General features: G+C 34.2%; 1 protein-coding gene across 2 annotated transcripts; it reads left to right on the top strand.

The window, feature by feature from the left end:
* Positions 1-2,671: 2,671 nt before the first annotated feature.
* On the top strand, positions 2,672-15,218 carry Ca-Ma2d (Ca[2+] channel Muscle-specific alpha2/delta subunit). Of its 2 annotated transcripts, XM_029309993.2 has the most exons (13): positions 2,672-2,953; positions 3,553-3,634; positions 4,033-4,301; positions 4,535-4,920; positions 5,642-5,961; positions 7,489-7,749; positions 8,492-8,620; positions 9,601-9,968; positions 10,312-10,516; positions 10,692-11,280; positions 11,588-11,949; positions 12,283-12,579; positions 14,025-15,218. In XM_029309993.2, exons 1-13 carry the CDS (start codon positions 2,871-2,873, stop codon positions 14,319-14,321), a joined length of 3,648 nt encoding a protein of 1,215 aa, XP_029165826.2. In that variant the 5' UTR covers positions 2,672-2,870; the 3' UTR covers positions 14,322-15,218. The 2 variants fall into 2 exon arrangements, with proteins under 2 accessions (XP_029165826.2, XP_029165893.2); XM_029310060.2 differs by lacking the exon at positions 8,492-8,620.
* Positions 15,219-15,342: the final 124 nt, after the last annotated feature.

Here is a 15,342-nt window from a genome sequence, read left to right on the forward strand (position 1 = left end):
TTCCTCAGCAAAAATATAGAAGCATTAATAATTTTCGAATTATAAGCGATTGAAAATAAAGGGTTTTTCGCAAACTAAGCCTTGTGAAAATAAAATATTAACAAAACCACATTCTCCAATTAATTCAAGTAGAGTTTACTTTAATAAAATTTTAATTTAAGATTCAGTTATAAAGATACATGATGGTAAAAATTAGGAACATCCAAAAAATGATGGCCTCCCTCGACATTTTTGCTGAGGAAAAATTATCTCCAAATAACGAGATCTACTTATATATTTTCGGTGTGACACTTTATGTCAGACACCCTGTATATTAAAAAATAAAAATTTAATTTACTTTTCTTGCCAACAATTTTTATTTTTTAAATATTTTAAATATTTTTTAATACTCTTTTTAGCCCAAAAATTTGCTTTAAACTAATCTGCAGATAGAATACGCTGATCTGTTAGCTTCAGGACTGTTGAACTCTTGAACTATCCGACTATGTGATTACGTGACTTTCAACTTTTATAGAATAATTATATATGCATTCTAAGTTCTCTAATTTTCTCAAATTAATTTATTAAATAAATTTTTTTCAAATTATAAAACGTTTGTATCGTAAAACGTTTAATCACATATCCCTGGGGGATACCTTACGTATGAGCTGGCGAGACAAAAGAATACCCTCGAAGGCAACCCCTCTGTTTCCGAGAATGCTTTAGTTTCACAATGCACGTACGTGCATAATGATTGCAAAATTGCAGATATCGTGTCACACGACAATGCGTGAGACGATAAGCGCGTCTGGATGCACAATTACACACACACTACTTTCGTACGATTTTATGTCGATAATTTTCTGGGAAACTATATATTATTTTATTCGATTCCCGGATGTGATATTTTATGATACATGTGTTGTAATACGAGACAATTTATAAAAAGTGAAAACAATGAAAGCAGATATACTTTCCTTATATTGTAATCTATACTAGTATAGTTTTAATACGTAATATACCGGTTCCAGACCGTTTGTTCCTACGTAATTTCTTTAATTGGCTTGAATAACTACCTTGGAATTATGAATTCATTAAATTTGATCAAATTCTTTTATCTCATTTTGTTGAACAAAAATCACTTTACATATACATTTATATATTATTTTATATATACATTTGCATAGCTTACAGCGTATTCTTATTTTAGAAATGTAATACACGATAATTGCGTAGCCGCACATACACAAATTTATGATTTTTAAATGAGATATGTATAAATTACACACACACACATACATATGTCGAGGTAGAGAAAAGAAATGTGACGTTGCACTTTAAAAAATCTCCATTATATGTGCAAGAAAAAATTATTTTACATAGAAAATAGCGATGCGCTAGATCGCAGTTACGATAATTACTGGAGATCTAGAAAACAATGTTCATTATTTAATTATCATATATATAACAGTGACCGTTGACCATTACAAACGGATAATTTACACACCGAAACGTCATTCATGTGTAAAAAAATTTTTATTATTACGTGCAAAAAGAAATCAGTTTTACATTGAAAGAATACACAGCTATTAACTAGATAGCAATTACGATAATTACTGAAATCCGTTTGAAAAACAAGATCTAATATTTAATTATCACATATATATGTAACGACGATCTTTGGCCAGAAGGATAATTTGCGTCATTCGTGTGGACTCGTTGAAACTTCCATGACTTTTGACACGACTTTCGACTTCACAATACTTTCGATTTTCTCCAAGTGCCAGCGGGTACAGAATAGAGTCGGCTTCCTGATTGGTCGTTAATCATATGCATGCATCGAATAATTAATTTATTTTTTCATTTATTTTCTAATTTATTTTCTAATTGTTTCCCATAATAAATAACTGAAAACGAATAAATGAAAGTGTTGAAAGAAACGAGTTCTCCGCGATGTCTCGGATGAAGCTAACAGCTCAACATATCCGAAGGATATCCAAACATCCTCTGGATGTTCTCTAAATGTCTTTCGGATATGTTATGCTGTTAACAATCGAAGATCAGAAGAACTATTCTAACACCTAACGGCATACATAATTGAAAGACGTTCAGAGAATATCCAGAGTACATCCAGAGGATGCTTGATGTTCTCTAGATGTTCTCTGAATGTCCTTCGGATATATTATGTCGTTAGGATTCGAAAATCAGAAGAACCACCCTAACACTTAACAGCACATATCCGAAAGACATTCAAAGGATATTCAGAGAACATTCAAACATCCTCTGAATGACCTCTAGATATCCTTTGAATGTCTTTTGGATATGTATGATGTTCAGTGTTAAGGTAGTTCTTCCGATTTTGAATCCCTAATAGCAACAACATATCCAAAAGACGTTTAGAGAACATCTAAACGACATCCAGAGGATATCAGATGTCCTCTGGATATCCTCTGAACGAATTTTAGATACGTTGTGCTGTTAGGAGAGAATCACAGATTTGTGATGAAAATCATATCAATTTCTAGCGATCTTCCCCGCTTTAAATTTTTCGAAAACGCCGCTTTCGTGAACAGCCGACATGATTTTATTAATACCTCTGGATAGGGTGTTCTATGCCAGAAAGTGAGGAAAAATCCCCGAAAAGGAGAGAAAGAGACGGCGCAGCTCGAGCGCCAAAAATAATTCGGAGCGGAGGCTGTCGAATCTCGAGTAGCCGGCTTGTCCCAGTGGCAGACGCCGTCCGATCTCGCGAGCTTTCGGAGATTTTTCGTGCTCTCTTAAAGGGTCTTAAAGAGCGGCGAGGCGTTTTACATACGCGTTTGATCGGAAACGAATATATATATATTCATCCGCGGAGGAAGGAAGAGCAGACGCAGTTTAGTTTTGCTCATATGCCGACGACGATAGGTCGATGTCTCCTCGTCTCTTGTTTCGCGCTGATGTTCGCCGTATGTCTGGCCAAAGATGCGCACATGTGAGTTCCGCATAGAAATGCAAAGATGATGTGCGACAAGAAAATCATAAACTGGGACGCTTGATCAATCCACGACCTGTCGCGTCGTAATCTTTTTTTGCGCAATTTACCTTTGTTCAAATGAATTCTTTCTAAAGAGAAATAATGAGTCGTCTTCATATTAGACTCTGCAAATTTAAACTGAAATTTAATTAAATGTAATAATAAATTGAAAAGGCTCTGATATATAAATATAAATTCAGGTATGAAAAAAAACAATATATAAGTACCAGATACAAATATTAGGTACGACAAAATTATTTTGAACCTTTCGACTCTCAGTATATCAATTAGTAACAAAAAAATCAAATAGACTATATTTTACAAATGATGAATAAGATTCTTGCTTTCTTGTTTATCTTTTTGTTTGTAACGTCATATGAGGTTTCGTATTTATATCTAACGTATGCACTTCTTTATCAGTTCTCAGTCGCTCTTTCTACGAGAACATATTTGCAGAAGAAACACTAGAAGGAATAAAAAAGAATTTGTAGAACTCATAAACAATTATTTATTAATTGCACGATATGTCAATACTCGCAATTTATTTTTTCTTTTAGCGTGGGCAGATGGGCGGACAATTTGGGCATCGAATTGTGGGAACTCGCAAACGAAATTGCTCGACCCGAGGAATTGCTGGAAGTGAGTATATGAGATATTTACCTGAGATGATATAAGCATCAGATGATGAAGATTCGAGGAATCTCACACGATATGATATAATCTCTTATATATCTCTGCACTCTATATCATCTTTGCACAGCAATGAATTTAAATTATTTTGGTATTTATGTAAATTATTTTTAACATGCAGCATAAGTATATTGCATATAATTTTGCTTTTTTATCACAGAGAAAATTTATCATATAGAGAAAAATAATTATATATTTTTAATAATTATATAAAAATATTTATATAATATATTTTTTTTCAAACATCTCTTCTCTTTATACAATTTTCAAATTTCTTGTATGTTTTTCTAATAATCGAATAAAGCGTGAGAGAGAGAATAAGCAAGCGTGACTGATAATTCCCGTAGAAATACAAGAGCATGAACACGCGAGTCGAGGACAAGTCCGGAGAAGAATTGGTCAGCATAATCAGCGAGAATGTGGGTAGGATGCTGCGCCGAAAGATGGACGCAATCACCTGTATTCGAATAGCGGCCGAAGCAGTGGCGGAGAACTGGGACAATACGTCTCTCGCGGACGGAAATTTCTCCTATGTTTCCGGCAAGTGCAGCCCTGTCAACGGTAATTCAATCGAGGACAGCCAGTGCGTGAAGCTGAAGAACGACAGCGCGTACAGGTGAGCGATTCGCTCGGTCATCCTTCATGTTTCTTCTTTTAAGTTCCCCTATTAGACCAGAATTAGTCACGACATCATTGCGACTAATGTCACAAGCCATAGATTTCGGCGAGTTAAAGAGTAGATGACACAAATGGAATAATACGAATTTTGACAGATAAACATGTTTTTCTGAATGTTTAATTTATAATTAAAATGGACAAGAATTTTCATGTATTGCGAATTGATTCCAGAGAGATGGAACTGAACGCGGACTCGCATTTTTACAATATTCCGGTGAATACGAGCTACTCGTCGGTACACATACCAACCAACGTATTCGATTTCATGGACGATATCAAGGAGGACATCGCGAAGACCGAGCTATTGGACGAAACGTTTCGTCAGAATTACGAATCCGATCCGGCATTATCGTGGCAGTATTTCGGTTCGGTCACCGGTGTGCTCAGACAATATCCCGCCATGCAATGGCGAACGGGCGTCGAGGATAATGACGACAATCCAGATCTCTATGACTGCAGGGTGCGCAGTTGGTTCATCGAAGCGACCACATGCAGCAAGGACATGGTTATCCTGATGGACATCAGCGGCAGCATGACTGGCATGGGAAAGACGATCGGTATGCGAGGAAAGAGTCAAGAAAAATTCATATAGATGTAAAAACTTTAAAGCTCCTGGATCCTCGTGCAGTGGCTCTGAATTGTGACAGCACACGCTGAAAGTGCTTAGGTGCCATTTTTAAATGAGAAGATATTTGATATTTTGAAACACTATTTCAGATGACTTTAGCACATTTTTAAAATACCTCAAAACTATTCTTTTCCTTTGACAGTCAATTAACAACCGTAAAATGATCGTGATATCAGAGACTTTGAAAGAGCAGACGGACTGAGCTTCATATTACAATCATTTTACAGCTGTTGATTGATTATAAAGAGAAAAGAATAGTTTTCGAGATATTTTAAGAGTGTGCTAAAACCATCTGCTGTTTTATTTTTTTATTTCGTAATAGCATCTAAGTATTTTAAGCGTGAATTTTCTCGCCTCTGACGTCACAATTTCAACTTAGTCGGTGAGAAACCAGGAGCCTTAATTAGACTTTGGGATGACACGAAGCATTATAAAAAAATGCAATTTCTTTAATAAGATTAAATTTACATTTTTTTTTTAATCATCTCGCGTCTATTAATTTTATGATCGCGGAGGATTGTATACCATATATAATGTCTCCATTACTACTCATTGTCAGGTAGCAAGCGTGTGTCATTTTGACGTCGAATGACGTTAGTTTGCTACTTGCATATTTATGTCTGACCAAAAACGACAATGTGTTGCGATAGCGAAGGCAACTGTGAGTTCGATCCTGGACACACTATCGAACAACGACTTCGTCACCCTGCTAAAGTATTCTAACGAGACGTCCGAGTTGGTGCCGTGCTTCAAGGACATGCTAATCCAGGCCACTCCAGAGAATATCGACACGTTCAAAAAATCCATGGAAAATATCAAGATGGAGGGTGTCGCCAACACTACGACGGCTCTCCTTGAGGCGTTGCGCCTGCTTAAGATTTATCGGGAGTTCCGCGGCTGCGACCTTGACACACCGTGCAATCAGCTGGTCATGCTCGTCACAGACGGCATTCCTGAAAATCTGACACAGGTTACTGATTATTGTTTGATATTTTTATCGCACTCTTTTTCTTCTACTTTTTCTTACAGGAATTTTGCATGTTAACTAATTGAAGATTAAACATCGTGAATGAAGCATGAAACGAATTATCTTTCTCCATTTTTTAGAGAAAACTTCGTTTTACATAAATAGAGAAGTAAAAACGTAAATTTTTAAATTATTTGTAAATAAATAATACTAAAGTAACGATTTTTAAAATATTAATTACTATAATATGTGGATATAATAAACACAATTATTTTAAAGCGGTTGTCAACAAATCTATGCAATAAAATTATGAAAAGGTAATGTTTTTGACAACTGATATTTCAAGGATTTTATATTATTTTTTGAAAATCAACTTATACTGCATGAAATAAAACACAAGAACAATATATTTGAAAAAAGAAGTCATACTATTAACATAAATTATCCTTTCTATGATGTCTGAGTTTTATTAATTTCTCATTTGTATATTTTTTACAATCTATATATATATATATATATCTTTCAAGCAGTATTCAACAAAATTGTTGCATAAATTTGTTAAATATATAGTTTCGAATAAATCTTTCTCTCTTTTTCTTTATGTTTACGTTAAAAGACACATTATACATTCTGTTTACTTACTCAGTGAGAAATAGTTAGTTAAAAAAACGTCGAATCCACGTCTTTTTAACTAGTGATTTCTCACTGGGTACAATCTTTTGATTGATTGTAATTGAGCAGCGCATGTTTAAAATAACCAAAATTTAACGCTTAATAACTTGTTTACATTATATCCCAGCGAGAAATGATAGTTATATTGACGTCGAATCAATGTCGAATTAGTCGAATCGATATTGATTCGACCGATTATTTCTCACTAGGATTCAATAATGCTTTAAAATAACATATCAATGCCACATATATATTAACGTGTACTTTTACTTGAATTTCTCACATTTATTTTTTAATTAATTATATAAATGCTTAATTTTTCATATTTACTTTTTTCTATATTTATCTGTTCTACATTACGAATGAGAGATCGCGATATATTTGTGTTACTATCATTTTTTGTGTTGTAGAAATTAATGTAAATGTAAGATATTAAGTTTAAAATATACGGGAACTTTGTATATATAAAATTATATCTTCATATCTGTTTTCTCGTGAAAAGAATTTTTCCTTACTTTCTGAACAAAGGCCATTTTTTCTTTTAGAAAAGATAATATAATATAACAAAATATTTATTAAAGACAATAAAATATAACAATATGTATGATATAATTAATCAGCTGATGTATATTCGTCATGCTTTTTTAATATTGAACTATTTTATTATTATTCATCTGTTAATTTTATAGTACTTCTACTATTAATTCTACTTTATATAATACAGAAAGATCGGTCTTTTGCGTATGATTTCGTATTTAAATTACAATTTATGCGGTAAAGTGAGAAGAAACACTTTAAAATTCTATCGAATGAATTTATTTTTTAAACTTACACGTGTCTTCTGCTTCTTCATCATAGGTGTTGGAGAAATGGAATCGGGAAGAGAATGGTACGCACATACCGGTTCGAGTGTTTCCGTTGCTCTTGGGGATGGAGGTGATCAACGTGCGGGAAACCGAGCGGATGGCGTGCTTGAACCGCGGCTCCCACAGGCTCGTGCATACGCAGGAGGAAGTGCGCGAGCAAGTGCTCAAGTACATCCCGGTTGTCGCGCGTCCTCTGGTACTTCAGGGCGTGGTACATCCGAATGTGTGGACGCACACTTACGCCGATATCACGGTAGGATTTTTAGACTTTTTATTTGATTTTATTTATCCTTTTATTTATATTTTATTTTTTTATCTTTTTTTTCACATTTTTGTAAAATTATTGAGCGATTGTAATTTTGAATTTTCTCAACGAGAATATTTTTTATTTATTTTATCTCTGGATCATTATCATTTTAAATGTGACACCCCAAGTAGCAAACTCATGTCATTAAACGTCAAAATGACGTATGCTTGCTACCTGGGATGGTTTGCTACCTTATCCAGTTGGAAAATATTACAGGAAATTTATGAGAAAGATATTTCATGGTAAGAAAATCCTATTATCTTTATTTTTTGAAAGAAGACTAATCTTTGGATGTAAATATGATATTATTATATATTCTTCAAATTTGTAAATATCTTTTTGTCGCCAAAGACAAAAAACTTTGTGGAACCGGCGCGCGGAAAGTCGTCCTTTTCGCACATGATGGGATTTTAGAAAGGGCTCTTTTTCCACGCACCGGTCACACAAAATATCGTAGCCAACATGTGCGGGTCATAAATCGGCCGGTCGTGTGGATTGTCACACTCGGCTTCGCCTCGTGCGCCAAACTTCTGCACTCTTATTTAGATCCCCCGCACTTGTTAGCTAATATACTATTTTCGCATTTCCCGTTATTTATTTCCCACAGTGTTTTGAAAATGTTTTGTTAAAATGATAGCGGAGATATAGTAGGCGAATAAAATAAAAAATGATACGTAAATCCCGTCAGAATCCTGCACTTGCCGCTTGGCTATGGCGAGTGATGGAACACAAGGAACAAAAGTCGCGCCTGCAAAAACACTTGACGGGAAAACGGCTGGGCGTGAGAATAAACGAGGATGCAATCTACATACAAAAGGTTGAGATATGATCGAGAAAGTACCCCTTATCCCTTTTCCCCCAACCCCCGCTGCCTCTATTTTCCAGGCTTTCCGGGCTCTGTATTCTTTAGATCTGTATCGCACTGTATCTCCCCTTGGCACTCGTTCCTATGTTTCAACCCCCGAATACTAAACGGAAATACACAAGACTTGACATTAAGAAATTAAAAATTTGGATTAAAAAAAAATTTATGAACAATTATCACAATTTCGTTTGGTAATTCGTGTAATAATCGAGCGAGATAATCTAAAATTGACACATTAATTTTTATTTAAATAAACACATTGGTATTTAATAATTTTGTAACAAATATTGTACGATTTTAATTACATAATTATAACATAATTCAATTATAGGTATCTCGATTATCTTGCTCGAGCAATTAATTAAAAGCTTAGCAACCCAAAGGGATTGGCCAACTTTTGTAGTTCGCTGAACTGTCAACTCGGAGAATTGGACAAACATCCGCAAGCAATTAATCGCTGGGCATTGGGACACCGCTAATTGACACATTGAATGGTTCTCGGCGATTGACTACCATTAGTTGAGAACTTAATACCCGAGCTAGGTTTAGTACCCTGTTGGCTGGGCTTTCGTCGAATTTACTTTTTTCTTCATTTCCTATTTATTCATTTTTTTAGTGTTTTTAGAGGTGCTGCACAAGAGCAGGTGTCTGCGATTCGAATGGACAATCGAAAAAAGACACAGAGTTAATCTAAAATCTAAAAATATTATATAACTTAAAAGATAGCCACAAGTTTTTTCGGTTGCGCCTTTCGGTTCCGAGACACCTTCCACATACCTAGCCCTCACTAGAGTGACCGAGGGCAAATTAGATTAGCGCGACCCTTCGCTTCAGTCCTACCCTAGAGACGTGTTCGCTCCCATTAATAGAAATTATAAAAGAAGAATTATGTCGTCGTTTGTATCTTCATCCTCTGCGATCGCTCTGCACAGCTGGGCAAAGTCGACAGCATCGACACGGATCCGTCCACCCTGGACACAATCGCCTGGCAGGAATACAGAATGCTGACTTCCGTGGGCACGCCCGTGTTCGATCATAGAAGCAGCCGCGACAACAAGACACGCGTGACGGAGGACAAGTTGCTCGGGGTGGCCGGGACGGATGTGCCGATCGACGATATCCGCAAGCTCACGTTGCCGTACAAGCTCGGCGTCAACGGCTACGCCTTCATCGTGTCAAATAACGGCTACGTCGTACTACATCCGGATCTACGGCCGGTGGCCAGAGGCCAGCTTAAATTGAACTATAATAGTATTGACCTTACGGAAGTGGAAATACTCGACGATGGACGCGGACCGAGGTAACATAATTATGGTTTTTTTCTTTTTCTTTTCAAAAAAAGTAGACGAATAAAATTAAATTACTGTGTTATATTTTAGAAAAAAATTATATAAAATAAATTATATATTTTTTTTATTTATACATATAGTTTTTAATAAAAAAATATATTTAAATATTGATTGATATTTTAAAATATTGATTGATATTTTAAAATATTGGAAAATATTTAATAAAAAATATATATATATGTATATATTTTTTTAATTCAATTTATGTATAGGTATACATTATTATATTTTTATTTATTTGTTTTTGTTATCCTCGTTTGTTGTAAAAATATTTTTGTTTCAAAACGAACGCAGGAATCCGGGTCCTGAAATATTGGAGCTGAGATCAGCGTTGGTTGATCACGAGCGTGGTAGCATGAAAGGAGTCCCCGTGAAGTTACACTACGATGACAACCGTCGTGTTACCTTCGAGAGACGCAATTACTTTTACGCGCCCTTGCCTGGGACACCATTTAGCCTCGCAGTTGCCATACCCAACTACGGAACCACTTGGATCAAGGTTGAAAATAGCGATTTCGTCCACTCTTAAATAGCTTTGCAATTAATCACATTAACTTAATAAATAATTATGCATACGCAATTAATTTTACGTCAAGTAACAAAAATAATTTGTATGAATGGCAGATACTAAATACGCACTCGAGTATTAAATCATGTGCTAAAATTTCTTCAAGGTCGGTGATGAGATCCGCCGGAATCAGAATATGAATATCAATGTGTCGGACTATTTTGTGGGCGATCGCTGGCGAGTGCATTCGAGCTGGGTCTATTGTCGCTATCACTATCCGAAGAATCACCGGTTCGATCGTCCGGAGGACGAGCTACGCCACTTCCTGGCGCTGATGAGTCGACCCGGTTGGCGGTGGTCCGAGCAGTACGAGGCTTATCTATCCGCGGATGAGGACGTTGATCAGGAGCCCGATTGCGGGAGGCGAACGCTCAAGTACGACGATTACTACTGCAACAAAGAACTCATGCAGTTGTTGGTGTTCGACGCCAAAGCGACGAACAACAGCTTCTATGACGGCTACATGGAAAACTTACCGCGTACGGCCCGGAATCTGGCGCAGCTCTATGGCATCTTCATTAGATTCATCGCGACGCAAAGCGGTTTGACCAGGTGGCATCATTTTAATGCCAGCCATCTTACAGAGACGGAGAAGAACGTCTTCGGCAATATTCATGGACGAGCGGTGAATGAACCTTGGTACAAAGGCGCGATCTTTCAGAACGAGATAGACCCCAACAGTATTTCTTTATCCGGTAAAAATTTATTTTATAATTAATTTCACAACCTGTGATATTTTTTATGAGAAATGTCTTTTTAATCACGTTTCTGCATTATTTTTATTTTCTATACATAATAGTTCATCTTTTTATATGTTATAGATTTTTAATAGTATATATCTTATATATTTTTATTATTTATGTTATTTTTACTCTTATTATTATTCATATATTTTATTATTTTTTCATTTATATATTATATTTCATTCAAGTTTAATATTTAATTTATTATATATAAAGAGTCGTTTATTAATATACATTATATAAGGTAAAATTTGATCAGTATCCTGGGAATCGGACGCGGATGCAGTGGTGACGGTGTCGATGAGCCTTTCGCCTAAGGATGGTGGTAAGAAGGCGCCGGCGGGTGTACTGGGTTTTCAGATGCCGGTGACAAATCTATACGAACGATTCATCGAGCTTACTTCCATAACAACGAACCCCTACATGAATTGCGCCAATGATTGGATCGATTGCTACCTGCTGGACCAAAACGGCTACGTGATTATTTCGGAGGAGCAGAACGACACCGGGAAATTTATGGGCACTATTATAGAGGAAGGCGCTACTATGAGATCCATGGTAGGGCAGGGTCTCTATAAACCGTTCGACATCTATGACTATCAAGCTTGGTGCCACGAGGGTGTGAGTATTCGATGAGTTACATTTAATTAAATTAATTAAATTTCGTAACTGTATGACATTTTAATATTTATAAAAAAAATTGTAATCAAAACTATTTTAATTCTTATCTATTAATAATAGATTTTTATGCATTTTTAAATTAATGATTAAGTCTATTATATTATTATTTTGTGTGCTAATTATTATTGATTATAATATTAATTTTATATAAAACGAGACTATTGTTTTTTGAATTGCGTTTTCAAAATAACACGGAAGGTAGTGTAAAGCTGTAAGTAAAGCTATTTTTAGATTTTGTAGCGCTTTCATAAGAGAATGCGTAAATTGTTCCAGCGAATGAGCAACTCTGCCAACAGCATGATGGAACCTCTGCGACACGTTGGTAGGATGTTAATCTGGTTTCTGTTGCGGTTGATATGGTTCGCGACCCAATTTGTAGACTTGCCCGGTATTCATGGCAAAGCTCAATCAGACGAGGATCTGCCTGATCCGCCACCACCGCCAAAACCGTATATCCATTACTACCCCTGCGATCAGAAACGGACGCTTTACATGCTGAACGAGACCGTCGCCGCCAAAGGCATCACCAATCACTCTGACTACTGCTCGAAGCCGTTCTACGCGCAAAAAGTAAATAATATTTAATTACGCAAACTGGTTGTAAATGAGACCGGCATATATAATTTTCGCTGATCTCAGGTACAACCGTAAAAATAACTTGAAATATAATATCTCCACATATACATATATGGCTATACATAAAATATCTCGCGCGTCTTTTGATGTATACCTTGTTTTTGTTTGCCTCGATAAAAAAAAGAATGCAACTTTGCAGTTTTGAAAACTAAACAAATATGAAGAAATGCTTATTTTGGCATTTAGCCGATTTTTTCAACTTAGTAAGTTTTACCCGACAGGTAGCATATTTTCGTCTCTTTTCATATAAATTCTAAAAAAAGAGACGAAGATACGCTATCTGTTAGGTAAAACTTACCAAGAGTTGGAACAACCGGCCCTTAATAACTTATCGTATTTCGAATCTTAAAATTAAAAAATGTTTTACCTTTTGCAAAAATATAAAATAGTAAAGAAATTTTTTTTTAAATTTTATTTTTTGGTTTTGCTTTCATTATGCGTCAATTTGATTTTTTTTTGTTTTCAAGATTCGGTAACTTTTAATATAGAATATATTATGTGTGCACTTTAATAATCATAATTTTACACAATTATAATGATTATTTGGTATTTTATCGACAAACTATATATCGTACAGATCCATTGGAATTATCATGTAATAATTAAAAATTGTTAATACGTATTGAACGAAAATATATATTTTAATTATCAGTTGTCATCTACATATAGATGGTAATTATGTGGTTCAAAATAGTTGTTAACTCGGTGTTCGTCATTAGCATAATAATTGTATCTGACGTATGTCAGCGGAGGAACTCACTGACAAATCTTACTCAATCGAATATTTTAACTATGGAGAAAATATTGAAGTAGATTTATGGGAGACCATTTTTTGAGTTTTATAATATCGACGATTTTTTTTAGCTTATATCTTTTATTTTATAACCGATAAACGTAATATTTATTTCGTTTAATCTATAGAATTGCAGAATCAGTTAAATTCCTTTTTCTGTTTTTTTTTTTAATATGCCTGAATGTTTTATGCAAGTGTATTTTTTTTTTAAAGAATTAATTTGCAAATTGTTTTGTCCATGAAATGTTTAACATGAATCACCAACTTGTTCGGTAAGATTTAGTACGTTTCAACAGTGAGAAATTGTAATAGTATTCTGACGTTCTTAAGTTTATATGTTAATTCTCTCTTTTTAGTACACATCAAAGTTGATTGATATAAACAAAGTAAACCCGTAAATATTCTTTAAGAACTTACGATAGACTTTTCTGAAAAAATTGAATGTTTTGATTATTAACATATAGATTTTGCAATTTGCTCGAAAGAAGAATTTAAGAATTATAAGTAGTCTATATAAGTAGTCTTAATATGACAATTGGATTTTAGAAGAATAATTATTGCAATTATAATATTGACATAATTACAGGTAACACACTCGAATCTCCTGCTGGTTGTGGTAGACAACATGTATCATCCGACGTGCATTGAAAGATTGGACGTAACCCCTGTCAACATTTTACCCTTCGAGTACGCAAATAGCACGGCCGAGAAACCCTGTCATAAAATTCCGCTGAACGCTTTGAAGAGGCGTATGCTGAAAAGTTGTTTTACGGAACATCCCCTAGAACGTGAGATCGACAATTGTGCAGGAGCCTCTGAACTGACATTGTCCCTGTCCTTGTTGTGCATTACCGTCATTAGGATTCTGTATGTCTTTGCATGATGATAAAATATTATCTTATATATTTATATCCCAGGTAGAACATAAAACTCATAACGACGTCATAATGGCGTCATCATGATTTTATTCATCACTTATTAAAAGTTATCTGGACAAATATCATAAAAAAATAATTCAAAGATGATAAAAAGAATCACAAATTTATAGCTCCCTAATATAAGAATCGCTATAATTTAAAAAAAATTTATGTTACTTGAATATTGTTAGAATATGTGTGAACAATAGGACAAATAAATATTGTAATATAAAAAAATTTTTTTAATGAATTTTAAGTGACATTATGATGTCATTATGATTTTCATGTTCTATCTGAAATATATATATAATTGTTGTTTTATGAAAAATAAAAAAAAGTACATCACTCAAAGTAAGTATATATTTTTTCCAATTTACGACTTTTATTAATTATTTAATATAATAACTATATAAATAATTATCTACCCAGCAAACACCGATATATAATTGTTACATTGCTATAATAAAACGGAATATAACAGGTAATATAACGTGTACGTTACATGTAACATCCATGTTAGTTGTAATTTCCCACTCATAGATGTAACATTTTAATATAACATATATTACATTGTAGTTATATTGTAATTATATACCAAATAGCACATTGATGTATTGATAAGTCAGTGCTATCTTGGGATATAATGACAATATAACTACAATGTAATATATGTAATATTAAAAATGTTACATCTATGAGTGTGGGAAATTACAACTAACATATACGTTACATGTAACATGCTTAAGTATATAACATTTATATGTTGTGTTTGCTGGGTAATATTTCAAATAAAGGTTTCTTTTTAATTATAGTTAAAGAAATGAATTTATAATAATGTGTCTTTTAACTTACACAGCTAGATACAACAAATAAATTATTCTTTATGACATTATTATATGTAGACAAATCATTTTTTTAAATCTTATAAAACTTTAATATATATACATACATTAATTGTTTATGTTACTTTATTGCCATTTTCTGCTA

The sequence above is a fragment of the Nylanderia fulva genome, unplaced genomic scaffold (genome assembly GCF_048542155.1).
Source record: "Nylanderia fulva isolate GAGA-0341 unplaced genomic scaffold, ASM4854215v1 Scaffold3, whole genome shotgun sequence".
NCBI lineage: Eukaryota > Metazoa > Arthropoda > Insecta > Hymenoptera > Formicidae > Nylanderia > Nylanderia fulva.